The sequence below is a fragment of the Podarcis raffonei genome, chromosome 14, assembly GCF_027172205.1.
Source record: "Podarcis raffonei isolate rPodRaf1 chromosome 14, rPodRaf1.pri, whole genome shotgun sequence".
In the NCBI taxonomy this organism is placed as follows: Eukaryota; Metazoa; Chordata; class Lepidosauria; order Squamata; family Lacertidae; genus Podarcis; species Podarcis raffonei.
This window is the reverse complement of record NC_070615.1, coordinates 47,869,340-47,897,275: the sequence shown is the minus strand read 5'-3', so window position 1 is coordinate 47,897,275 and position 27,936 is coordinate 47,869,340. Positions and strand designations below refer to the sequence as shown.

The following is a 27,936-nucleotide window of genomic DNA, read 5'->3' as shown; positions in this document are numbered from 1 at the left end:
AAACATTAAATCCACATTTTCCTCATAGGGGAAAAAATACAACATTTTTTTTTATTGGTTCGCATTTTTACACACTCTTTGAAATAATTAACAAAAAATCAATAAGGAGCTGCTAACATCTCCAAAATGGAAATAATAGCTAGTTTTGTTAGAGGAATCTTCCTGTAGAGTAGATTAGTATAAATATGTTAACCGCATACGCCAAGATAAAAAATGTTAAAATCAGACACCGCAAACCTAGGCTCACCTATTATTTTTTTCACTTCTCCCCGTTTTAAAATAAAACATTAAATATTTTAAGTTTAGGTTTTCTTTCCCAGCAAAGGAGAGTTGTGGAGTTTGCCCACCATCACCTTAGTTATGCAATTAGAAATAAAAACTTCATGGGGTAAGGGAAGGGGGGAAACTAACTAATGTTTACGTTCTTGAACACGTTTCAAAAGAAATTATTTCTGCAAATTCCATTTCACTAGAAATAGGCTGTGCAGCAGCAAAAGCTACTACTTCCTAGGCTGGGTACAATTGGGTACAATCCATTCAAAATTAATCCTTCAAGTCCCACTGAAACCAACAGGAGAGAGTTAATGGCACCCTTGAAATATTCTCCCATTTTGCAACTGAATGCATGAGCTCTTGCGCATGGAAGTAGTTTAGGAAGAGGATCTGGGTATGTAAGCATGCAGGATATAAAGCTGCAACGCACTTGCAAAACAATTCTTTTGCTTCCTTTCCTTGTGCTACTGGCAATAAGTCTTAGTAAGTAGGCAAGAGTCAGATCTTGCTAAAAGTGCAAGGCAACAACATAACTCTGGGTAACAGGGATGCAAGTTCACGTTGCCTTCCTCCAGAATACAGTACAGGACCTTTTGGTGCAAGATTTCATTTATTTTTAAGTGTCAGCTTCTGTTTTGCTGCAAGGAAGAGGGCATCCTGGAATAGGGTGGTCCCCTCCCCACTTGCTCCGCTAGGCAGGTCAATATGCAAATTGGGTATCATCACCTCACCTGGAAGGGTGGTCTTCCTTCCCAGTTCTCTCCGGCCTAGCTTCCCGCGCAGGGCGGGTGACAGGGCTTCCTGTCCTCCCATTGCCTGAGAAGAAGAGGTCTCCACAAATTCGTTCAAATTAGAGCAGCCAAACATGTCTTTTTCAGCGTCTCAGCCAGCTGGACGGCTTTTCTTGGATGATTCTTGAGATGGGGAGTTTGGGGAATCAAAGGTCACTTCCCACAATACAGGCTTGCTTACTGAAGGAAGAACTTCCAAACGTGGGGGGGAACAGGATGGTTGCAAACTGGTTCCTAAATGCAGACGTCGGGACAGGCGCCCCCTCAGGAATAGTCCTGTCTGTGAGTTTGGAGGGGCATCAAATAGTAGCCACTTAATTTTGCTTAGATGCTGCAGGGCATTTGAGATACCATTTCAACCCATCCCTAGACTAATTCAGATTCTCAGGCTGCCATGTGTGGTCACCAGATTACGAAAGGTGTCGATGAAGCCTCACCAGGTAATAAAACACCTCACCCCTCTAGCCTGGTGTCACAGAGGAAGAAGTCCAGAAGCCCCCTCAGTCCTCAGATTTCAAGAGGAAACAGCTTTCTTGCCAAAGAAGCTTCACCATCAGGAGGAAGGAGAAGGCGCTCCAAACCTATTGCAAACCAGCACACAGAAGCACGCTCTGATCTGCGGAGGATACGCCATGAGATTCTGTGTCCCCTTGCATCCTGAAACAGCCAGGCTGCTCTGCTGCATGGAGAACATCCAGGCTGAAGGTTCAAGTGAAGGTTTCCTCAAGCAGAACCGAAAGAGTTCTAGTTTCCTAGTTTCGAGACTCCGAAGAAGTCGGGCTGCGGACCGTCGACATCAGGTGAGACTTGTAGGTCTTGCTCAGGCCGGTCATCCAGAATTTCAGCAGCTTCACGTTGTCCTCTTCGGCCGCTCCCAAGATGCTAAGCAGCTTCTGGGTGTCTTCTTTCGGCCTGCTGTCCACTTTCGTGAATTTGAAGAGGACCTTCACTTTGCTGCAGAGGGGAAAAGGAAAGAAAATTCATACGCACTTCGCGTAGTGGAATGCCGTACAGTCATACCTCATGTTACGTCCTTTTAGGTTACGTCCCGCGACAACCCGGAGGTACTGGAAAGGGTTACTTCCGGGTTTCGCCACTCACGAATGCGCAGAAGCGGCAAATCGCAACCCGCGCTCTTTTCATGTTGCAAACGGGCCTCTGGAATGGCTCCCATTTGCAACCAGAGGTACCCCTGTATAATCTGTCTCTAAACATCTGAAGGCAGCTCCGTACTGGGAAGATTTTTAATGTTTAATTGTTTGTATATAAGTTGGAAGCTGCCCAGAGTGGCTGGGGAAACCCAGCCAAATGGGCAGGGTATAAATAATATCTATTATTATTATTATTATTATTATTATTATTATTATTATTATTAAGCTGAGGGTTTGATAAAGCCTCTGAACAGTCATTGCCATGAATCAGAAGCAGGGGAAATTGCTGTTGCATTCAGGTTGTTGCTTGCAGGCTTCCCAAAGGCCTTTGACTGGCCACTGAGAAAACAAGGTGCTGGGCTTAAGACAGGGCTCTGGCCTCATCCAACAAACTTTTTCTCAAGGCCCCTGGACACTTACTTCATCCACTCCTCCTTAAGGCAGACAAGACATTGGTCCACCACATCCACAGAGAGGTTCTGGTTTGTCAGGGCCGCTTCAATCTTGTTCAAGATGGTGGGACCAACTGGAACCGGAAAGAAAAATACTTGGCTGTGCTCTGGAAGCAGGCAGTGCAGCATTGGGCAAAAATATGTACTTACAAAATTTCTATCACACGCAGGTACCTCCTCAAAATCCACCTTGTCCTTTGGCACAACCCCATAGCTTGCATTGTCTTACTATACGGGTCATTAATCCAACCTCTGCAATACAGGAATCTCAACATGCGGTCCCCCATCCCATCTGAAACCATACTTAGCTTTGCAAATGTGCTAGCAGTTTTCCTGCTGCCCCAAACTTCCATGCAGGTACCATATTTTTCCATGTTTAAGACTAGGTTATTAAAATATTATGCTAAAAACTTGGGGTCATCTTATACACGGATAGTGGAGAGGTGCGACTGGTGGCTGCCGCGAGCAGGATATTGTCCATGCCGTTTTTGCAGGTGATTGGTGGGTGCTGCAAAGTCTGCTGGCTATTGGCTTCTGCAGCAATTGGGCAGGCGATTGGTGCTTGCTTTCAGCAAGCGTGCCGACGATTGGTGGCATCGCCAATATGTATGCGATTGGCTGCTGTGTTCCTGCGGGTGAGCGATTTTCGGCAACCACCCCCAATAAAACTCAACAACTCTGGGCAATCTCCCCCCTCCCATTTTCTCTATTTGGAGTCTTATACATTGGGGCATCTTATACACGGAAAAGTACGGTATTTCATGCCACAAACTTGACATCTTTCCGCAGGGCCTGCAAGACAGAGCTATTTCACCAGGCCTTTAACCAAGGCACAGTCTGACCCCCTCCTTTGGTAATCCTCATAGAACTCTGGCCCAATGGTTGCCATTAATTTGATTCTGAAGTGATTTTAGAATGAAGTGATTTTAGAATGTATTTCAATTAATTGATCGTAATTTTATGTAAACTGTGTTACTTTTACTGTTGATAGCCGCTCTGAGCCCGGCTTCAGCTGGGGAGGGCAGGATATACATAAAAATTTATTATTATTATTATTAACACAGCTTCTCTTTTTGTATACCTAATTCCTCTCCTCCACCCTCCCCTGAAACAAACAACAACATGGTAGGTGTCTCTGATTTATCGTGGTGACAGCCGTCTCAACGTGGCTACCACAAAGGACTCTGTTCTTGTTATGGCACGCTACGTACCTCTGTCTGCTGCCACGGGGCTCCCGCTTGTGACCACAAATTCATATTTGCTGAGAGGCTGCTCATCGTCAAACAAGACAGGGTAGAGGCTCGACCGCGTGGCCGTGCGGACTTCCACAAGGACAGTGAACTCTAAAAGGGAAAGAAAGACCACACCAGAGTTTTGCAAACAGTAACTCACCACAGTGCAGCCTTTGAGACACGTCCCTAAATTAGTCACAGGATAGTTAGTTACCACACCGAAAGACAGTGCAGTAGAATGGTTAGAGCAGGCATGGGAAACCAGGAGCCTTCCAGATTCTGGACTGCTACTCCCATCAGCATGTCGTGTCCAACGTTAGTCACAAGAGTAGACCCACTGAAATCAATGGACAGGAATGCTAATGACTAACACTGGATTCAGCCCAGAGATTGTGCAGGAAAATAAAGTAAAATAAAATCTACCATTGAAAGCTTTATCCTGATGGGGTAGAGAGCAAAGTAAAGCAAAGAAGCAACTGGAGAGGAATAGTGGCCATGGCGGTCTCTCAACATTGCAAGTGTACCACAAGCAGGACTGGATTGAGGTTTGATGAGGCCCTAAGCTACTGAAGGTAGCGGGGCCCTTTATATGTCCAGCTGTCCTTTGTCAACAACAAATTGTCGCTGTTTTTTGTGTTGAATATATGCTATATGGTAATTTATGGACCTAATAGGTATCTAAGGGTAGTGCTGTGGTCTAAACCACAGAGCCTAGGGCTTGCCGATCAGAGGGTCAGCGGTTCAAATCCCCGCAACAGGGTGAGCTCCCGTTCCTCGGTCCCAGCTCCTGCCCACCTAGCAGTTTGAAAGCACGTCAAAGTACAAGTAGATAAATAGGTACCACTCCGGCGGGAAGGTGTTTCTGTGCGCTGCTCTGGTTCACCAGAAGCAGCTTAGTCGTGCTGGCCACATGACCTGGAAAAACTATCTGTGGACAAACGCCGGCTCCCTCGGCCAGTAAAGCGAGATGAGCTCCGCAACCCCAGAGTTGTCCGCGACTAGACCTAATGTCAGGGGTACCTTTACCTTTAATAGGTATCTAAAGCCATTTGCACATAACAAATAGGAGCCTCCACAACACAAAACACTGTTGCTGTATGTAGGTTTTATTTTATTTGTTTTTTATCTTATATTTTGGAAATGTACATCCAATTTCCCCCCCCCTTTAAATTTTTTTGGAGCCCCCAAGAGAGTGGGGCCCTAAGCTATAGCTCTTTAGCTTATTCGTAAATCCAGCACTGACCACAAGCCCCAAAATGTGCCCCCCCCCCGGCTACCTGGTACTTTTGACTGGAGACACCAGGATCTGACATCCTCCACCTTCTGCCTACAAGGAATGTGCTCTACCACTCAACTACAACCTGAGCTTTATTCTTTCTCGTTGGCTCAACTGTCCTTCACCAACACTAATCCCCAAGGCAGCTTGCGAACAAATCAGTAAAACACAGATAAAATTGATACATATTTTCAGTGGCCACTCCATCTCTAGTTCCAGTCAAACACCCTCAATTCCCAATTATTCTGATGAGAGTTTGAGTCAAGCTGCGATAATGATAATGATAAAAGGAAGTTTTATATATATATATATATATTTTAAAAGCTGAGCAAAGTTGAAATGATCTGCAAGGGGGTGAGGATCTGCCACATACGATTCAGAAAGGCAGTGTGATATAGTGGTTAGCGTGTCAAACTAGGACCTGGGAGACCTGGGTTCAAATCCTCCACTCCGCCATGAAACTCACGGGGCCTTCTTGGAAGTGGCGCCTTCCCTGTGGAACGCCCTCCCATCAGGTGTCAAGGAGATAAATAACTACAGTCATACCTTGGGTTACAGACACTTCAGGTTGTGTTTTTTCGGGTTACGGACGCGCCGAAACCCAGAAGTACCAGAACGGGTTACTTCCGGGTTTCGGCAGTTGGGCATGCGCAGAAGCACTAAATCGCTCTTTGCACACGTGCAGAAGCGCCGAATCGCAAACCCATGCGTGCACAGACGCGCTGCTGTGGGTTGTGAACGTGCATCTCGCACGGTTTCATGTTCGCAACCCAAGGCGTCCACTGTATACAACTTTTAGAAGCCACCTGAAAGCAGCCCAGTATTGGGAAGTTTTTGATGTTTGACGTTTCTGTATGTGCTGGAAGCCGACCCAAGAGAAAGAAAGGAGGTTAAGGTGCTCTTACCAGATGACAGAATGTGGGGCGGGATCTGCACGTGGGGAGCGAGGCCCAGAAAGTTGCACCGATAAGCCTCCTCGTATTTGTCGCTGTAGGGGATGATCCGAACGCAGCCAATGGGCAGCATGGTCTGGCGACGGAAAGGCAGCAGGGTGAGAACCCGCCCCAGGCACAAGTTTCGCTCTCGCAACCCACAGCTCTGCCCAGGGAGAGTCGGCAGCAGGCTGGAAGGGGACAAGGGCTCTCTGCCTGCCCCACCCCCTCCTGTGACATCAGGGCAGCCCAGCCAATCACCGCCAGACACCTCTCCGCCCCCAAGATGCACGGGCCCGGGTGACTGAGAGCAGACACGGCTCTGGCGAAAGGGCGGTAGCTCAGTCGCAGAGCACCTGCTCTGCATTTGGAAGGTCCCGGGTTCGAATCCTGACATCTCTCTGCAGGGCTGGGAATTTCTGAAGTCCCACAGAGCCCCTGCCTTTCAGTGCAGGCAATATTGATCCAGGTGGACTGAGGGTTTGATAAGGCAGATTCTTAGGTTCCTACCCGAAGGACGTCGAAGGCGGACTGGACAAGGTCTGCGTCCCGCGCTTTCCAAATGACCTGGTTCCCCATGAGCACATGCCACGCCAACATGCGGAAAGCGGAAGGCCCCAGAACCTAAAATTAAAGTGGGGGAAATAATAATAATAATAATAATAATAATAATAATAATAATAATAAAATTTATTTATATCCCACCCTCCCCAGCCGAGGCAGGACTCAGGGCGGCTAACAACAATAAAATAGTATAACATTCTAAAATCATTTAATTATAAAATTAATTCAACTCAAATTGATGGCAACCATTAGGCTAAAGTTCTGTGAAGATTGCCAAAGGAGGGAGTCAGGCTGTGCCCTGACCAAAGGCCTGGTGGAACAGCTCTGTCTTGCAGGCCCTGCGGAAAGATGTCAAGTCCCGCAGGGCCCTAGTCTCTTGTGACAGAGCGTTCCACCAGATTGGAGCCACAGCCAAAAAAGCCCTGGCTCTGGTTGAGGCCAGCCTATCCTCTCTGTGGCCCGGGACCTTCAGGATGTAATGATGTAAATATTACCATCCATTCTTTTAACGCACCCTCTCAAGCTTCATACAGGGGTCAGCAAACTTTTTCAGCAGGGGGCCGGTTTACTTTCCCTCAGACCTTGTGGGGGCCGGAGTATTTTTTTGGGGGGGGGGGAATGAACGAATTCCTATGCCCCACAAATCACCCAGAGATGCATTTTAAATAAAAGCACACATTCTACTCATGGAAAAACACGCTGATTCCCGGACCGTCCGCGGACCAGATTTAGAGGGCGATTGGGCCGGATCCGGCCCCCTGGACCTTAGTTTGCCTACCCATGCTTCAACCAGTCATCCTTCCACTGCAGCCTTCAAACTCAGCCACCCATGTTCAGAAAACACTGTCCCTTTGGCTTACTGTTGTTATGAATTTAGAATACAGGCAGAATCTTTAAACGCCCTGCATTGATAGGGGTAGGGGCGGGGCATGGCAAAAGTGGGCGGAGCCACATTGCCTGATGAGGAGCGGTTGAAGGAGCTGGGTACGTTTATCCTGGAAAAGAGGAGACTGAGAGGAGATAGGATAGCCATCTTCAAATATCTCAAGGGCTGTCCCATGAAATAGGGAGCAACCTTGTTTTCGCCTGCTCTGGAGGGCAGGACTCAAACCAGTGGCTTGAGGTCACAAGGAAGGAGATTCCGACTAAACATCTGAAAGAATGACGGTATGAACTGTCTGGCAGGGGAATGGACATCCTCGGGTGTGGATTCTCCTTCCTTGGAGGTGTTTAAGCAGAGTTTGGATGGCCATCTGCTACGGATGCTTTAGTTGAGATTCCTGAATTACAGAGGGTTGGACTACATGACTCTCTTTTATATATACAATTAATTTTTGCATTTTCAATTTGACATACAATAAGCAAAAGGAAAGTAAACAAACACAATAAAAACATGAAATCCCCTTTGACTTTCCTCCCCGCCCCCTTTGCGGGGATACTCATATAACAATTTCCCCTCTGCTTCTCTTCCGTAACTCTATTATGATCAATCCTTTGCCAATCCATGGTTCCAATCTTCGGCCAAACTTGCCAATGAATGTCACTGTTTACAATAATTTTTCAAACAGATCATAAACTTTCCCCGTTCTTTATTAAATTTTGCCTCTTCCTGGTTTTCTAATTCTTCCTGTTAAGTTTGGCCATTTCAGTATACAGTCATACCTCGGGTTACAGACGCTTCAGGTTGCGTTTTTTTGGGTTACGGACCCACCGAAACCCGGAAGTACTGGAATGGGTTACTTCCGGGTTTCGGTGGTCACGCATGCGCAGAAGCGCTAAATTGCGCTTTGCGCATGAGCACCGCTGCGGGTTGTGAACGTGCATCCCGCACGGATCACGTTCGCAACCCGAGCGTCCACTGTAGTTCATCAATTTTACCTGCCACTGTTCCTTGGGTGGAATTATTCCTTCTTAATAATAATAATAATAATAATAATAATAATAATAATTTTTATTTATATCCCGCCCTCCCCAGCTGAAGCCAGGCTCAGAGCGGCTAAACAGTAAAATGATAAAACATTCTAAAATCATTTCATTATAAAATTAATTCCAATCAAATTAATGACAACCATTGGGCTAGAAGTTCTGTGAGGATTGCCAAAGGAGGGAGTCATATTGCTAAACTACATGCCACACTGACTATTCTCATTTTTTATACCTCAAGTCCCTGTAGTTGCTGTTTTTCAAAAATACACAGTTACAGCAGTGTCGTTGGTTATATTTTAAAAGACTGAATAAAAACAATGCCCAGTCTAAAAATCAAGAAGGCTCTTGACAAATTTTGAAAAAACAAGCAACATATACATAATTTATTATTTATACCCCGCCCATCTGGCTGGGTTTCCCCAGCCACTCTGGGCGGCTTCCAACAAAACACTAAAATTCAATAACCTATTAAACGTTAAAAGCTTCCCTAAACATCTCTGGCCTAGCAGAATATGGGAATAAACAGTTTCATCTGATCAGATGGACTAGACAACTCTTGGGGTCCCTTCCAACCTCATAATTCTATGATTCTATGAAAATTTTTAAAAAACCTCATGCTGGCCCCAGGTCAGCACCCCACCTGTACCTGTCTGAGGTGCCGGAGGGACCGGAAGCCCTGGTTCCGGGGCGCCATGTTCCAGTTGCTGCAGTCCAAGGTGAGGGAGGAGTCCGTGGGGCTTTTGACAAGCTCTCGGGATTCCCGAGCGTCACCCTGGCTAGGAGCTTTCCCTTCCTCCTCCTCAGAGTTGTCCCAGCCTTCTGATTCTTCCTCAAGATCTCCAGGAGAAAGAGAGAAAGGCCTTAAGGAAGGAAATACCATTTCCATGCTCCTTCTGAAGAGGAAAGGAGCTGTTTGCATACATGCGTTAAGCAGTGAGTGTGGTACTAAGCTGGTGCTAAGAAAACACAATGAAAGTCGTGTGAGGGTGTTTGGGGAAGAAAGAGGGGGACGGGCGAGAGAAAGAGATGGGGGTCTAGTGGGGTAGGAGAACTGGTGGGGGAGGAAATCACATTTGATAACCAATGTGTCCCTTTGGTATTAGATAGTACATGGGTAAAAAGGTAAAGGGACCCCTGACTGTTAGGTCCAGTCGTGGCCGACTCTGGGGTTGCAGCGCTCATCTCGCTTTACTGGCTGAGGGAGCAGGCGTACAGCTTCTGGGTCATGTGGCCAGCAGGACTAAGCCGCTTCTGGCAAACCAGAGCAGCGCACAGAAATGCTGTTTACCTTCCCGCCGGAGTGGTACCTATTTATCTACTTGCACTTTGACATGCTTTCGAGCTGCTAGGTTGGCAGGAGCAGGGACCGAGCAACGGGAGCTCACCCCGTTGCAGGGATTCAAACCGCCGACCTTCTGATCGGCAAGTCCTAGGCTTGGTGGTTTAGACCACAGCGCCACCCGCGTCCCTAGTACATGGGTAGGCAAGTCCAAAAAGCTTGGGATACAAATTTTCCCGGCCCTCTAGCAGCTATGGCAGCTCAGTTACCAGAAGTCATGTATTTAGGGTTCATTCTAGAAGTGTATACACTCGATTCTGACCAAACTAAGCCTCCTAGAGCAAAATATACCTCAGGGGGCCTAGTTTCGTGAAAATCAAGTTAATGCTAAAAAACATTACTTCTGATAGATGGGCCCCCTAACCACTAGAGGACTGTGAAAATGTGTCTCTCGGGCTTTTTAGACTCGTCTCCCCATCTACTGTCTGAAACCCAAGGTTGCATTGATTACCAAATGCGAAATATATTGGCATTATTTTCAGCTCACCTACTGTACTAGTGAGAGAGAGAGGGAGGGAGTGTGTGTGTGTGCGCACGCGCATGATCTGAGTGAGAGACAAGAGAAGGAAAGGTGATATATACCATATTTTCCCGTGTATAAGACACCCCCATGTATAAGATGGCCCCCAGTTTGGGGGACTTCAAATTAAGAAAACACCCCCTCAGCACGACCCATGCATAAGACGAGCCCCAATTTCAAACCTAATTTTTTTGGTAAAAAAAACCCTAGTCTTATACATGGAAAAATACAGTACATCCAATATATACATAAAATCAATATATAAACCCTGCAAGTTAAGAGGTAAAGATCCAACATGGACTTGAGGCCGGAGTTTCCTAGTCCAAGTTCAGCACTCATTCCTCCCAAAAAATTTTGGGGGGTGGATGGGGCTGTCAGTTTGCATTTCTTAGAGTATTGATCTGATGTGCAGAGATCTTTCCTATTCTGATTAATTCAAGAGGGTTCTGGAAGCTTTTTGTGTGAAAGAAACAAGCAGAATGTTCATGATGTTTGGGTTATTCCTTCAGAGAAGCTGAGTACAGCCAGCTTAAATTGATTATCTCTTTCTGTCAAGGTCATGCTGACTATAAAAGGCCTGAAGGAGCCTGGGTTTCACTCTTTCTATCTCTCTTCCTTCTGGTGTGGTGTTCTGTATATAGTGTTAAGGTTTAGACTTATTGTAAGTTCAAGTTAAGTCTGCTGCAACTGGATTTCTTATGGACAGGGCCAGTCTTGATTGTATTGGATTTGTGACCATTACTGCTCATTTGTCTTCAGTACCAAGTAAAAGCTCTGCTGGATGAAATACAATTGTCTCTGGTCTATTTTGGGGGAATCCTGCTACGGTTTTAAGTTTTTACTCCGCTAACTGTACGTTGAGGTTCTGTTCTGGATCAATGTTGAGTAGAACTGCATGACAACCGCTCCTCCACCCAACACTTTTTCCAATTCAAGCAGCCGTTAGCCTTACCAGCCAATTTCTCCATCTGAACAAGGGTATCCTCTGTGGGCGCACCTTCCAGAAGCTTCTCTGTCAGTCTGCTGCCGCATGCCTTCAGGAGCCTGAGGAAGCAAGAAAGGACCCCGGATTTAAGTACAGATGGCCCAGCAAAAATGTCGCCTCTATGTATCAGCTGTGGGCGGGCAACGGTTTCAAGTCCTTCCGACTTGGTTGGTGTTGATGTTGGTGCTGACCTTTAAAGCCCTAAACGGCCTCGGTCCTGTATACCTGAAGGAGCGTCTCCATCCCATCGTTCAGCCCGGACACTGAGGTCCAGCTCCGAGGGCCTTCTGGCGGTTCCCTCATTGCGAGAAGTGAGGGACCAGGCATAGGGCCTTCTCGGTGGTGGCACCTGCCCTGTGGAACGCCCTCCCTTCAGATGTGAAGGAAATAAGCAGCTATCTTATCTTTAAAAGACGTCTGAAGGCAGCCCTGTTTAGGGAAGTTTTTAATATTTAATGCAGCATTGTTTTTAACACTCAATTGGAAGCCGCCCAGAGTGGCTGGGGAAACTCAGCCAGATGGGCGGGGTATAAATAATAAGTTGTTATTATTATTATTGTTATTGTTATTGTTAATGTTATTGTTATTATTGTTATTATTATTATGGGAAGCAGACTCCGCGGATCCTCAGGTCTGATCCGGCGCAGAGTCCGTTACAAATTTATTTGAGACTTAATCAATGCAACAGAATCCAAGGAAATTGAATATTCAATCAAGATCTTTCCTTGGCGGTTAAGCATAGCTGTCATACTACGTGAGCAGGGCCGGATTTAGGTCTGATGAGGCCCTAAGCTACTGAAGGTAATGGGGCCCTTTCTATGTCCAGCTGTCCTTTGTCAACAACAAATGGTCGTTGTTTTTTGTGTTGAATACAGTGGCGCCTCGCAAGACGAATGCCTCGCAAGACGAAAAACGCGCAAGACGAAAGGGTTTTTCGGTTTTTGCGTTGCTTCGCAAGACGATTTTCCCTATGGGCTTGCTTCGCAAGACGAAAATGTCTTGTGAGTTTGTTCGCTTTTTTCTTAAAGCCGCTTGAAGAGGCGCAGTTGCGACGGACCGTGCTTCGCAAGACGAAAAACATCGCAAGATGAAAAGACACGCGGAATGAATTAATTTCGTCTTGCGAGGCACCACTGTATTTGCCCTATGGTAATTTATGGACCTGATAGGTATCTAAAGCCATTTGCACATGTTGCCACGCAACCAGTCCGTGCAGAATGTAGGCACCCTATATATAGAAGGGAGCAAACAAGTGATATTTTAGGGAGCAGGCTAGCAGGCGGGGGCCGTTACTTACATCATAGGAATCTACCCAACACAAAACACTGTTGCTGTCTATAGGTTTTATTTTATTTGTTTTTTATCTTATACAGTGGTACCTCGGGTTAAGTAATTAATTCGTTCCGGAGATCCGTACTTAACCTGAAACTGTTCTTAACCTGAAGCACCACTTTAGCTAATGGGGCCTGCCACTGTGCCGCCGGAGCACGATTTCTGTTCTCATCCTGAAGCAAAGTTTTTAACCTGAAGCACTATTTCTGGGTTAGCGGAGTGTGTAACCTGAAGCGTATGTAACCCGAGGCACCACTGTATTTTGGAAATGTACATCTTGTTTAGCTTATACGTAAATCCGGCAGTGTACTTGAGAGACACACAATGTGGGTTACCAAGCAAAGGACGTGTGGAGACAGGCCCACAGGTTCTCGTCGTTCGTCAGAGAGGTGAGGGAACGAGCCGCGTTTCCGTTCCGCTGGTGCAGGAAAGGCGTAAAGGCTGTGTTCATGCGCTGCGCCCGCTGGGGGCATCCGTACTGCTCAGCTTCAAAGACCTGTAGGACAGACGAGCGAGAATGAAGACAGACTGCCTGTGAGGAGGAAATTATGGCTTGCTGCAAAACTGGACAACAACTTAGTAATGGAGGGAATGGAAATTAAAGAAGAGAAGATGTGGCAATAGGAGGAAGAAACGGGCATATGTTTGCAACAGGAGTGGGAAACCTGATTTGAAGAAATTGTATTAAAGTAATTTTGGATGGATTTGCAATAATGTGGAAAACTAATAAAAAAATTATATTTAAAAACAGAATGAAAATGCACTGAATCCTTTTGTTTTGTTTTTTTAAAAAATAAATTTTATTAGTATTTTCCACACAACAACAGCACAAAACAATACACAAAACACAAAAACCGACATTCAAAAAAACAAAAACCAAATCCATATCTTACAAGTTAATAATATAAACACTAAAAAGAAAAACAAACATTGACTTCCACCAATCCCACAGCATCTCCTTTACCTCTCATTGTGACTTCCTGTTTTCCTGATCATCTCTATCCTAGCATCCAGATATAAATCCCTCTTTCTTATCCTTTCACTTCACAAGGTTATTCCAGACTCTGCCAGATTTCTGTCCTCGAACCTTGGCTTTTAAGGTAGCACTGAACCCTTTTGTAATTCCAGACCACGCATCCTTTCCCTTTTGGTCTCTTTTATTATTGACTCAGTAACCTGAGTATGATAGTTTTAATTTTTAAAATTTATTTATACCCCACTTGTTTCCCTGCTGGGAACCTGAGGCGGCTTTTTAGGAACACCTGAGGGCATAGGGGAGGGGGGAAGACCACCATAATTAACAAAAAAACAATTAAACATTAACAAAATGAAAACTACATATGCAAGTAGAGTATGAGTCTCAGGGTTATGGGTTTGAGCCTCACGTTGGGCGAAAGATTCCTACATTGCAGGGGGTTGGACTGGATGACCTTTGTGGCCCCTTCAAACTCTACAATTCTATGAATACCTCTTGGATGCATACAGATAACTGCAATGAAAACAGAACAGCACCAGCCAGCCCTTTCACTAAAAGCAGTCAGTTCCCAAAAGCCCGTTGAAATGAGAAAGTCTTCAAAGGACATTATTATTATTATTATTATTATTATTATTATTATTATTATTTACTATTTGTACCCCACCCATCTGGCTGGGTCTCCCCAGCCACTCTGGGCGGCTTCCAACAAAGATTAAAAATACATTAAAATGTCACACATTAAAAACTTCCCTGAACAGGCTGCCTTCAGATGTCTTCTAAATGTCAGGTAGTTTATCTCTTTGATATCTGACGGGAGGGTGTTCCATAGGGTGGGCGCCACCACCGAGAAGGCCCTCTGTCTGGTTCCCTGTAACTTGGCTTCTTGCAGGGAGGGAACCACCAGAAGGCCCTCGGAGCTGGTCCTCAGGGTCTGGGCTGAACGATGGAGGTGAAGACGCTCCTTCAGGTATACTGGGCTGAGGCCGTTTAGGGCTTTAAAGGTCAGCACCAACACTTAGAACTGAGCTTGGAAACATAGTCAAATCTCTCTAGGGAGGGAGTTCCAAAGTCTGGGAGCAGGCACCAAAAAGGCCCTTAGTATCGCTATACCCTATACCAAGCCTTATGAGGAACAGTTAGAGGAGCTGGGTCTGTTTAGCCTGGAAAAGAGGAGACCAAGGGCTGGTAGGGTAGCCATCTTCAAATATCTCAAGGGCTGTCACACAAAAGAGGGAACAAGCTTGTTTTCTCCTACTCTGGAGGATAGGACTCGAATCAGTGGCTTCAAGTTACAAGAAAGGAGATTCCAGCTAAACATCAGGAAGAACTTTCAGGCAGTAATAGCTACTCAACAGTGGAGTGGTCTCCCTCAGGAACGGGTGGACTCTCCTTCCTTGGAGGTTTTTAAACAGAGGTTGGATGGTCATCTGTCCTGTATGCTTTAGCTGAGATTCCTGCATTGCAAGGGGTTGGACTAGATGACCATTGGGCTCTACTGTAGATAACTCCACAATTCCATGATTCCCTTTTTCAGCAATCATGACAACTTCTCCCTTTTCTGAAACTAATTTTTCTTCCATTTCTCTTTTCAGCAACCTGCTTCTCCTTATTAAAATTCAATTGATGGAGCCTATTGATGGATTCCCTATCAAAGTATTGCCCATACATGAAGTTGCGGGCAAGATTTAAAATATTAGCAGTGAGGCACAAACCTCCACATGTGGTAGAAGGGCCCCAAAATCCAACTATCCTGGACAACAACCATACGAGAAATAAGTAAAATAACCAAGCAAGTATTAGAAACCACCCCAGAATTGGCCTTACTAAACATCTTCCAAGACAATAATGCCCACTTACTCCACAAAGAACTCATAGCCCACCTACTCTCAGCAACCAAAAACATCATAGCCAGACACTGGAGAGAGCTGTCAGGAGTAAGCATGGACCAAAGGTACCAAATAGTATGGGAACCAGCCTTACTAGAAAAATTAACCAATAAACTGAAACTGGCATGGGGACAAATAGAAGACACCTTCACCCCGGTATGGCTCCCCTTTATTACACACACAGCCCAACAAGACGACAAAAATCCACCAACAGCTTACAAATCAATATGGCTAACCTGATCCCCACCCCACTCACACGTGAAAACAAAGACCACCACAGCCAACCACAAATGAACAACCACACCCTAGGCCAACCCCAACCTCTCTCACCACCAAAGGAACATAAGCGAACAGCAAAGAACCTGCACAAGCAACGCTGACACCAAACCCTACATATAGTAGGTAAAATAGAAACATTGCCACCCCACCCCACCCATCTTTCCCTCCTCCACCTCTTTCCCCCTTTTCTTCCTAATGTCTCAACAAATGAAACTGATTTGTAAAAATGTTACATGGAAAAAAAATACGAGAGACATTGCACACACTTTTGCAAATCAAGAAAATCTTGAATAAATAAATAAATATAGTAGCAGCGGATTACAGAAAGAACCAACGATAGTGAAGTTTAGATAATCAAAACACGTGCATTGTAAAAAGCTAATAAAAATGATATTTGTATATATGCTGTAAGCTACCCAGAGTGGCTGGGGAAACCCAGCTAGATGGGCAGGCTATAAAAAAATCAAATTATTATTATTATTATTATTATAGAAATAAAAAACAAACACCAGGAATGTAGGGGTGGGAAGACAAGGAAGTTATGTTGGGGGGAAAGGGTTTTGTATATGATGATAAATGTTCTGGAATATTTTTGGAGATTTAATAAAAATTATATTTTAAAAATTCAATGAAAAATATTTGGGAGAAACAGCAGTGACCCCCAAGCATGCTCCCACCTTGAGCGCTTTGCCCTGAAGCTCGTCGATGATGCCTCTGACTTTGCCCAGCAGGAAAGGCCAGGAGTTTATGAGGTAGATGCGGTCCATCATGATGGCAATGATGCTATACCAGCGCTGGAAGCCGCGCGCCAAGCTGTCTTTGATGAAGAAGGTGTGGCTGAAGACGAAGCCGTGCTGCTCGTCGCCAAAGAAGATGGGGCCTTCGCGTCCCGGGCAGACCTGGCAACGAGAGCAAACTAACACTAGAACCCGCGGACATGCAATGGAGCTGAGCACTGGACGATTCAGGACACATATGAGGAAGTACCGTTTTGACCCGAATATAAGTCGCACTTTCCCCCCAAATTCCTTTTTTAAAAAAAAAATTATTGATTTTAACATATAAATTATAAAATGTACCACAAAACTTATCACTTATACAATCTTTTTAGATTTCCATCAGACCTCTGATGATCCACTGTTTTAACCACTTCTTATGCATTTCTTAACTTTATATTGCCTTTACATCTCTTAACAAATCATCCTTCCCCTTCTCCATTTTTGCAATACATGCAATAATACTCCTCACAAAACTTCCTGCAAACCTACAAACGTCGTCTGATCTTCACAAATACTTTTCAAATAGTCCGTAAATTTACTCCAGTCTTCCGTGAATTTCTGGCCCCACCAGTTTCGAATCCTTCCTGTTAGTTTATCTAATTCTGCATAGTCCATTAACTTCATCCTCCATTCTTCAATCGTCGGTAATTCTTCTTGCTTCCATTTTTGGGCCAGTAATATTCTTGCTGCTGTTACTGTATATAAAAAGAGCTTATATTCCTTTCTATTTCTTTTTCCCCAAATTCCTATCGTGAGTGTGGGGAGTGTGGGGCAACGGCACCCATCCCATCCGTGGCTCCCTAGCCTCCCCTTAGCTGCCGAATTTTAAAGGTGCGGCTTACTTGCAGGTGCGGCTTATATTCGGGCCAATACAGTACTTGTTTATGTGGTGCGGTTCATCTGTGGAACTACCTGCCACAGGAGACAGTGATGGCTACCAAGCAGGGCAAGAGGACCAGGCAAGTTCATGGGGGAGAGAGCTTGCTGCGTTTGGGACTTTTCAGTTCAGAGAAAAGGCAAATAAGAGGCGACATGATAAAAGTTCTTAAAATTATACATGGCAAGGAGAAACTAGATGCATAATTTTTCCCTCCCTCCCTCCTAACACTAGAACTTGAGAACATCCAAAGACGACTTAGGACAGATAAAAGAAAATATTTATTCATGCAGAATGCAGGTGATCAACCACTGATCACTTCCCCAAACAGTGAGTGAGGGAGATTTGATTCATTGTACGTATTTCTAGGCCGCTTTTCATGCAAATGAATCCCAAAGCGGTTTACAAACAATAAATAACAACATGGTAAACCAGAATAAAAAAAGGTAAAGGGACCCCTGACCGTTAAGTCCAGTCACAGACGACTCTGGGGTTTTGCACTCATCTCGCTCCATAGGCCGAGGGAGCCAGCGTTTGTCCACAGACAGTTTTTCCGAGTCATGTGGCCAGCATGACTAAGCCGCTTCTGGCGAACCAGAGCAGCGCACGGAAAAGTCTTTTACCTTCCCGCCAGAGCGGTACCTATTTATCTACTTTCACTTTGACATGCTTTCGAACTGCTAGGTGGGCAGAAGCAGGGACCAAGCAACGGGAGCTCACCCCGTCACGGGGATTCGAACCGCCAACCTTCTGATCGGCAAGTCCTAGGCTCTGTGGTTTAGCCCACAGTGCCACCCACGTCCAAACCAGAACAGAACATCACAAATACAGCATAAATCATATAAAATAATGAACAAATCACCAATCCGACAATTACCATCTATAAAACAGCAACTGAAGAATAAAATATGTTTACACCATTACAACAAAAGTCGTATTATACGATTAACAAATCAATACGGCATTTATAATCTGTAAAACAATATTAACAACTTAACAAAATAGCAACTTTTTTAAAAAATAGCTAAGCACTCTTCAAGTTCATACACTCAGAATCTTCCACTCTGTTTGGTTCATTAAAATACACATAATGCACGAATGTTAAGCCAGAGGATGCTTCTGGCAATTATTTGCATGGTATGTGGCTCACCTCACAGCTGAGGCTGCGGACGCAGGCCTGGCGCACGATGCTGAAGAGCTGGGGGTGGTTTGGGTGCTGGTGGCTGACGTATTTGATGGAGGTCTCTTTGTCATGGCTGACGTAGCCCGGGTGCCCTGCAGGCAGAGAGCGGCACCCCTGGTGGCAGAAAGAGAAGCCAGAGTTAGTGTATGTCAGGGACCATGCTGAGAAGGGATGCACTGAGGAGGAACGGTGGGAGCCTCCCCCTCCCCCTGCTCCTGATCCGGATCCCGAATATTCCCAGGAGCAGGACAGTATAGATTTGGAACAGCGGCTTGCAGAGGGACACAGATCAGAAGGCAGAAGCTGGGAAATACTGGATGGGGAACAGCTAGGAAAAGAGACACTGGAAGAGAGAGGGTTAACAGATTCACAGTCTCTGGGCAGCATTCACACTCCCTTCTCCAAAGTCACGGAGAGCTCAAAAAGTGGCAGAACAGAAAGCAGAGAGGGTACGAGCTCAGATTACAAGCGTAGGAGTGACGTAGATTAAGGGAGTGTAATTCCTTAACTGGGAGCACCGCCATTCTAGATGTGTCCTTGGTTCCCTCGCTGTGATTATTAAAGTTTCTAACTGGTAAGAAGACTCCTTTTCCATTGTTCTGCTTATCTACCACAGGGAAATGTACTTCCTTCTTTAGGTAAGGGGTGGTGGGGAGCCTCTTTGAAGGTTTCCCATAATAGCTGCAGCCCATTTAAAGGAGCTTAAGAACATTGAGCTGTGATAATGGGTCATGCTTGCCTGGTTAGAGAAGTGGAGGAAGGAACCCCTTGACTTTTACATGGCTGGAATATAGTGCCCGTTCACAAGGCAAGAGTCAAGCACAAAGCTCCATCCACTTTTAATAATAATAATAATAATAATAAAATTTATTTATACCCTGCCCTCCCCAGCCAAGACCGGGCTCAGGGCGGCTAACACCCAATATAAAAACAATTGATTGAAATACAGCTTAAAAACAAGATTAAAATACAACATTAAAACATTAAAATGCAGCCTCATTTCAGTGGAAACTCTATCAAAAACTTTTTGGGGGATGAAAACATCAAGTCTTCACCAAGGCTAACTATCCAGACTGGTCCCACATGGGCCAGAAAAAAGTCAGGGAAGTCCCCAAATAGGGGTTCCATCACAGAAGGAGAAAGGAAAAAGGAAAAAGGGGGAGGGGATCAAGTTGATTCCAAGCCAAAGGCCAGGCGGAACAACTCTGTCTTACAGGCCCTGCGGAAAGAAATCAGATCCTGCAGGGCCCTGGTCTCATGAGACAGAGCCTTCCACCAGGCCGGAGCCAGTGTTGAAAAGGCCCTGGCTCTGGTTGAGGCTAATCTGGCTTCCTTAGGGCCTGGGACATCTAGGGTGTTGCTATTTATGGACCTTAAGGTCTTCCGTGGGGCATATCGGGAGAGGTGGTCCCGTAGGAACGAGGGTCCTAGGCTGTGGTCCTTTTGCCTTGCATGTGGCCCCCAGAAAGTCATTTGTGAGGGAATGCGGCCCTTCAGCTGAGGAAGGTCCCCACTCCTGATCTAGACACGATAAGGGCATGAGAAATCCATTTGTGTCACAAAGGATATATCATAGGGTGCAAATTAGTTTCCGGGCCCAATTCAAAGTGTTGGTTTTTCACCTATAAAGCCTTATGCGGCTCAGGACCCCAATACTGCAAGGACCATCTCTCCCCATATGAACCGACCCAGACACTGCAATCATCATCTGAGGCCCTTTTTCATGTGCCCCCTTCTTAGGAGGTCCGGAGGGTAGAAACACGAGAACAGGCCTTTTCGGTGGTGGCTCCCAGCTTGTGGAATGCTCTCCCCAGGGAGACTCTCCTGGCACCATCACTGCATATCTTTAGGCACCAGGCAGAAACATTTATTTTCCACCAGGCCTTTAGCTTTCAATTATCTATGGTGGGTGGGATGTTATAATTTAGGGCTGCCATACATCCAGAATTTCTCGGACATAGCCAGGATTCATCCGTCGAAAATGGCATCCGGGTCAAATTTTCAGAAAATGGCAAAAATATCTGGGCATATGGCAGCCCATATTGGAAGTGTTGATTTTTTTGGTGATTTTCCTAAAAAATAGGTAAAAAAAACTTTTGGGGGGGAGATTTTGCAAAATAAAAGCTATTATTATGACAACCCTATTATAATCCAGCTTTTTAAAAGCAGAATTGTCTTTTGCTTTTGTTTTTCAATGCTGGTTTCAAAATACGAGTTTGCTTGTTTCTCCATTCTGAATCACTTTTGAGTTACTATGGTTAAAGAATGACCAATAAATTTAATAAATAATAGCAACAAATCCTCCAAGTATTTGCACAAAGGTCCGTATATTAAAAGCTCTGGTTTTCCCAGTAGTGATGTATGGAAGTGAGAGCTGGACCATAAAGAAGGCTGATCGCCGAAGAATTGATGCTTTTGAATTATGGTGCTGGAGGAGACTCTTGAGAGTCCCATGGACTGCAAGGAGATCAAACCTCTCCATTCTGAAGGAAATCAGCCCTGAGTGCTCACTGGAAGGACAGATCCTGAAGCTGAGGCTCCAAGACTTTGGCCACCTCATGAGAAGAGAAGACTCCCTGGAAAAGACCCTGATGTTGGGAAAGATGGAGGGCACAAGGAGAAGGGGATGACAGAGGACGAAATGGTGGGACAGTGTTCTTGAAGCTACCAGCATGAGTTTGACCAAACTGCGGGAGGCAGTGGAAGACAGGAGTGCCTGGCATGCTCTGGTCCATGGGGTCACGAAGAGTCGGACACGACTAAACGACTAAACAACAACAAAGCAACAAATCCTCCAAGTATTTGCACGGGAGTAATTTCCACAGTGCTTGAAGGTGAAGACGCAGAGTCTTGCACTGACAGGCAAGATACTGACACTTCCATTCTGGTGCAAGAGCAGCTCACGGTCTCAAATCTACTCGCCTCACACATGTCGGACTTCTTTGGCCCTGGGCTGCTGGAGTCTGCGCTGGCACCTTCCGCCGGGCTGTGCGACCGGATCCTGCTGCTCATCTGAATGCCTCCTTCCTCCTCTTCTGCCTGCTCACTCTGCCCGGGGCTGTCTCCGCTGCCCGCCCCTTGCGGAAGAGGCGAGTGCAAGACCTCCGTGCAAAAGAGGGTGCGAGGCCCGTGCAGCTCACAAAAGTGGCAAAGCACAACGATGGCGTTCATTGCGGCTCCCCGGCAGGAATCCCTGGAGAATCAAGAGAGAGGCGCAGGTCTCAGACACAGCCTTTCCAGAACCTGTGCCTCAAAAAAGAACCCACTCGCATTCCTCGAGGAGCAAAGTGTAGCATTTTCCACACACTGCTCCCTGAAAAACTGGCAAACCCCCCCCCTAGTATGCCCTATATTTAATATGTTATTTCTAATATTTATATCCCACCTTTCTACAAGGAATAAGGCAGCTGCCAACATGAAAACGTAACAGACAAAGCTCCTTGATAGTGGAGTGGGGTGAACTCACATAAATTTATATCAAGATGGTATACTTACCTTGGGGTAAGTACTTAATTCGTTCCGGAGGTCTGTTCTTAACCTGAAGCACCACTTTAGCTAATGGGGCCTCCTGCTGCTGCTGTGCCTCCGGAGCCCGATTTCTGTTATCATCCTGAAGCAAAGTTCTTAACCTGAAGCACTATTTCTGGCTTAGTGGAGTGTGTAACCTGAAGCGTATGTAACCTAAAGTGTATGTAACCGAAGGTACCACTGTACATGATTCTCCCACCTCCATTTCCTCTTCACAACAACCCTGTGAAGTAGGCTGGAACACCAGAGCTGGTCCTAAAGTCAGCTGTAAGTTACACAGCTGAGCAAGGACTCGAACCCTCATCTCCCCAGTCCTTGCCCAACCCTGCAACTCCTACACAACACTGCCTCCCAGTACAAAATGAAACCGCATTGCTTAAATACGTAATCTAAAAACTGCAGTCAAAGGGCATTATAGCTGGCTAGCTATAGCACCAGGCACCTCTTGGCGGCCAATCCAGCAAGTCTTCCCCCAAGACTTGCCCTTCCCTGTCTGGAGTCTGTAAAAGCTCCTCCATCTTCTCACCCATTAGCTCTTCCCATTCGTGTGTTTCCTCCCCCTGGGCAGCTAGGCAGGAGCAGATCTCCCTGTTGAGCTGCGACCTGTTTCAATATCATTTCTGGTTGCTTGTTAGCTTTTAACAGCATAATAAGCCAATGCAAGCGAGTCTAGTCAAAAGTGCAGCACAGGGAAGTTTTTAAAATGCATAGATTCTGGAGTGGGGACTCCCCATCCTGCTTGCCTTGAGTTCTAAACATGCTCGCTCCTTCTCTCTGCAGGAAACTTGAGCTCAACACGCATTCAAAGAAACACCCCCAACCCACCATCCCTAGCCATGCTCTGGCATTCCCAAGCATTCCCCCAAGACCTTACCCCTTTGTTCCCTCCGCAGGTGCAAAACCAAGCTCCTAGTCCTGAGTGAGGTCGGCTTCTATCGCGGGTCTAGGGACAACATTCTACACCTTGCTTCCGCCAACCTTCTATGCGCATGCGCAGTTATCCAGACTTCTGGTCCTGCCCGAAGCGCCTGACTCTGACTGAGAGGGACGTACCATTAGGCCCACTCTCCAAGGGGGAGGCAAGCGAGCTCTAGTCGCCTTTATTTAGGCCCGCGGAGAACAAGGGTACAGAGTGGAGAGTCGAAAGCACAGCTACAAAAAAACTCAGTTCCAGAACCTCGCATGTTAGCCTCCAGGCATTCTCCTCCTAATCGTCACTTATACCCCCTAGAATAGGAAAATGATCTCGCCCTCGCCTACTCCAGCCTGGAGAGAACGGGCGGGTCTATCTATGAAAGAGGGGACGGGTTGCGCAGAAATATTTCCGCAATACAAATCTGGGGTTCGTACCGTCTCAGGAAGAGAATGGAGGCAGGAAGGCTGAAAATCTACTGGGAAGAGGCAAGGTGATCAAAGCAAGTGCCTCTCAGTCACGGGCTTTTCTTTCTGCTCCCCCCCCCATGCTTTTAGGGAGATGTTGCGAGCCAGAGAGTCCTGTGACAGTCATGTGACAGAAGCAACACAGAACAACAGAGTCACCTGGAGAGGCGAGATGCCTTGTGAAAGCAGATTGGGAAAAGTGCTGTGCCTTTAGTGCAATTGTTTTATTTATGTTTTATTGATTTAATATGCTGTAAACTGCTTTGAGATTTTTCTTAAAAATATGAAGCAGCATAGAAATTAAAAAAATAAAATAGATAAAATAAATTGGGCTCCATGCCCTGGTGACTTCCAGGCTGGATTACTGCAGTGCTATCCTCGTGGGGCTGCCCTTGAAGACAGTTGGTCCACAATTCAGCTGCCTGGGGTTCCCTTTAGACCTCACAGAATCCCGTGTTTTCCAGCCAGGCAAAATCACCCGGGCTGCGAAACGGGGATGTGGCCTGCAGAAGGGTTCTGGGGGCCAGGTGGAGAGATTTGGAGGCCACATTTGACCCCTGCAACTGAGGCTCCATAACCCTAGTATCCAACTATTACAGGGAAGGAACAAAGAGAAGTGGCCCAAACTGCTCCCAAATCTCGTACCTTGTTTCTCCTAAGCAAACAGTGACTGGGAGCCTGAGAGCAAATGTTGGCTTTTGAGAAACAAAAGCATCAGGTTAATATCGGATACAGGTAAGTCGATGGGTCTCAAACCCTCGGTGAGTTAGGGACATGTCCTGCATGCAAAGACAGGCTCTGGTAGATTGAGTGTACAAGAGCAACATTGGGTCCAATGGTCAAGAAAGCGGTTTCTACATGAGATGCAGAGGGAAGCGAGGAGCAGGTGGGGCTCATCCACCTGGGAAGCTAGCCCATGTGGGGGATGGCAAACTCTGGTCCAGGGCTGTCTTAAGCATATGTGGCGCCAGGGTGCAAAGATCCACCCAGCGCCCCCCCCCCCACTTACCCAGTCCCATGCATGCAGGAGGGCAGAGCCAGCCGGCCGCCTCAGCATCTCGCTGGCTCAGTCGCCCCTGAACTCGTGGTGTAGAGCCGGCCACAGCAGAAGAGCCCACTGCGGTGCTCCGACCGACAGGCAGGCTCTTCCCTGGACTCAACTCTCAGGCCCCAGACTCTCAGCCTGGCGCTCCTGAGAGCCTGGTGCCCCGCACCCCTAGCGCCTATGGGTAAGACGGCCCTGCTCTGGTCCTAAACCTCCAGTGCCTTATGGCTACACTCATGTGTGAGAAAGGCTTTGGGAGTAAACTGCAAGGAAAAATCCATACCCACTGCCTTGTGGGACATCTTTAGGGGGGAAAGGGCTAAGGAGTGCAGTGGTACCTCGGGTTAAGAATTTACTTCGTTCTGGAGGTCCGTTCTTAACCTGAAACTGTTCTTAACCTGAGGTACCACTTTAGCTAATGAGGCTTCCTGCTGCCACTGCACCACTGCCGCACGATTTCTGTTCTCATTCCAAAGAAAAGTTCTTAACCCAAGGTAATATTTCTGGGTTAGCAGAGTCTGTAACCTAAAGCATCCGTAACCTGAAGCGCCTGTAACCCGAGGTACCACTGTAAACCCAGAGTGGGTGTGTATGTCATTATTTGGTCTAGGATCTGATACAGCTACGTATATAAGAACAAAAAAGAATATCCAAAAAGGAATTCCATGCAGATGAATAAGGGGTTGATAAAGGAAGGATGCAGGGTTCTTCTGCACCTAAGATATACACCAATCACCCAGCACAGAAACAGGCTGCTGCAGAACAGACAGCACGCTCCATCCCTTTTTAGTGATTCCAGCAAGCTGGTAAAAATGTTTTGCAGGCAGTAACATTGGTAAGCTTGTTTGGAAGACTGTATTATCATCATGGGTTATAACGGTAGCATCATAAGAACATAATACCAAGCAGATCGCACCAAAGGCGCATCTAGCCCAGCATCCCTCAGCGGCCAGCAACATGGGTTGGTGAGCCTCCGCAAAACCCACAACCAGGACATGAGAACAACATAGGAACATAAGACAAACTGGATGGATCAGGCCAATGGTTTATCTAGTCCGGCATCCTGTTCTCACAGTGGCCAGTCAAATGCCTGCGGAAACCTGCAAGGAGGATCTGAGCACAAGAGCAACTCTCCCCTCCTATGGCGTCCAGGAACTGGTATTCAGAAGCATTTCTGCCTCCGACTGTGGAGGCAGAGCAGAGCCATTGCTAGCCCTCTTCCTACATTAATTTCTCCAAGCCTCTTTCAAAACCATCCAAGTAGGTGATCATCCCTGACTCCTGCGGCAGCAAGTTCCATAGTTTTAACTGTGCATTGCATGAAGAAACATTTTATCTGTCTTCAGTCTTCCAGCATTCAGCTTCATTGGATATTCACAAGTTCTAGTGTTAGGAGGGAGGAAAACGTTTCTGTATCCACTTTCTCCTTGCCATGCATAATTTTAAAAACTTCTATCATGTTGCCTCTTACTTGCCTTTTCTCTGAACTAAGGTAAAGGTAAAGGTTGTTGTTTAGTCATTTAGTCGTGTCCGACTCTTTGTGACCCCCTGGACCAGAGCACGCCAGGCACTCCTGTCTTCCACTGCCTCCCGCAGTTTGATCAAACTCATGCTGGTCGCTTCGAGAACACTGTCCAACCATCTCATCCTCTGTCATCCCCTTCTCCTTGTGCCCTCCATCTTTCCCAACATCAGGGTCTTTTCCAGGGAGTCTTCTCTTCTCATGAGGTGGTCAAAGTATTGGAGCCTCAGCTTCACGATCTGTCCTTCCAGTGAGCACGCAGGGCTGATTTCCTTCAGAATGGATAGGTTTGATCTTCTTGCAGTCCATGGGACTCTCAGGAGTCTCCTCCAGCACCATAATTCAAAAGCATCAATTCTTCGGCGATCAGCCTTCTTGATGGTCCAGCTCTCACTTCCATACATCACTACTGGGAAAACCATAGCTTTAACTATACGGACCTTTGTCGGCAAGGTGATGTCTCTGCTTTTTAAGATGCTATCTAGGTTTGCCATCGCCTTTCTCCCAAGGAGCAGGCGTCTTTTAATTTCGTGACTGCTGTCACCCTCTGCAGTGATCATGGAGCCCAAGAAAGTAAAATCTCTAAAAAAAGTAAAGTAAAAACCCATGACCATTAGGTCCAGTCGCAGATGACTCTAGGGTTGCGCACTCATCTCGCTTTACTGGCCAAGGGAGCCAGCGTTTGTCCGCAGATGGCTTCCAGGTCATGTGGCCAGCATGACTAAGCCGCTTCTGGCGAACCAGAGCAGCGCACAGAAACGCCATTTACCTTCCCACCAGAGTGGTACCTATTTATCTACTTGCAGTGCGTGCTTTCGAACTGCTGGGTTGGCAGGAGCAGGGACCGAACAACAGGAGCTCACCCCGTCGTGGGGATTCGAACCGCCAACCTTCTGATCGGCAAGCCCTAGTCTCTGTGGTTTAGACCACAGCGCCACCCATGTTCTCTGAACTAACAAGTCCCAAATGCTGCAATCTTTCCTCATAGCAGAGTTGCTCCATCCCGTACATAGCATATTGAAGAAGAAAAAAACCTTTGAAGTCTTGTGTGTGATCTTTTTTATTTGTCACTAAATAATACAGGGGTTTTTTTTGGTTTTTTAAAAAAGCTCCTCAGTACTGACCTGTCACAGCCATGCAAAACAAACCCTACATCTCTCCATATTATAGAGTAATCCTGTGACAGCACACATAAGACAGCTCACAACGGCACTGAGTAATAAAGGAAAACTTCTGCAACAGTATGGTTTTTTAAAAAAACAACACTAGGATGGAAATGGGAAGAAATTTAATGTAAACTGAAGGTGAAACCGTTGTGCAAGGTGCACACTGCAACATTGCTTTATATGGCATAGTACAGATTGTTAAAACAGCTGCAGATTTTAGCTTCGTCCTTTATGAGTCTCTGCAGGTCAGAGGGCAGCTGCGTTTGAGGCAAGCAATCTTCCGCTTGATTAAGGATCACAGAACCAAAAGGATTTTCGGATTAAGCTATAGATCACACAGGCCTTTCCTTCCAGTCATTAAAGAAGAGTCCAAGGTTGCTTAAAGCAGCCTTTTCCCAGCCTTCCAGATGTTTTAGGTCACAAATCCCATCAGCCCCAGGCAGCGCAGGTTGTCTAAAACATCTGGAGAGCTCCTAGTTGGAAAAGGCTGTTCTATAGATAGTAAGGGGAACCTGGTCCCCTCCAGGTGTGGCAGGACTGCA

The 27,936-nt window shown here is 46.2% G+C and overlaps 1 protein-coding gene across 2 annotated transcripts; it reads right to left on the bottom strand.

The window, feature by feature from the left end:
• Positions 1-25: 25 nt before the first annotated feature.
• FLCN (folliculin) lies at positions 26-23,303 on the bottom strand. 2 transcript variants are annotated; one of them, XM_053366228.1, is made up of 12 exons: positions 23,156-23,303; positions 21,676-21,946; positions 18,721-18,867; positions 16,592-16,813; positions 13,109-13,269; positions 11,409-11,500; positions 9,244-9,434; positions 6,618-6,731; positions 6,081-6,204; positions 3,879-4,010; positions 2,636-2,741; positions 26-2,018 (listed from the first exon to the last, which is right to left on the bottom strand). In XM_053366228.1, exons 2-12 carry the CDS (start codon positions 21,922-21,924, stop codon positions 1,817-1,819), a joined length of 1,740 nt encoding a protein of 579 aa, XP_053222203.1. In that variant the 5' UTR covers positions 21,925-21,946; positions 23,156-23,303; the 3' UTR covers positions 26-1,816. The 2 variants fall into 2 exon arrangements, with proteins under 2 accessions (XP_053222203.1, XP_053222202.1); XM_053366227.1 differs by lacking the exons at positions 21,676-21,946; positions 23,156-23,303 and having other exon boundaries at positions 18,721-19,155.
• Positions 23,304-27,936: the final 4,633 nt, after the last annotated feature.

Coding starts and splice junctions, on each gene's coding strand:
- FLCN (XM_053366227.1), bottom strand. CDS start 19,140: ATGCTGCCCAGAGACTGTGAATCTGTTAACCCTCTCTCTTCCAGTGTC. Junction 6,205..6,617: donor CCGCCTTCGACGTCCTTCGG/GTAGGAACCTAA, acceptor TTCCGTCGCCAG/ACCATGCTGCCCATTGGCTG. Junction 4,011..6,080: donor GCCCCACATTCTGTCATCTG/GTAAGAGCACCT, acceptor TTTCCCTTTTAG/AGTTCACTGTCCTTGTGGAA.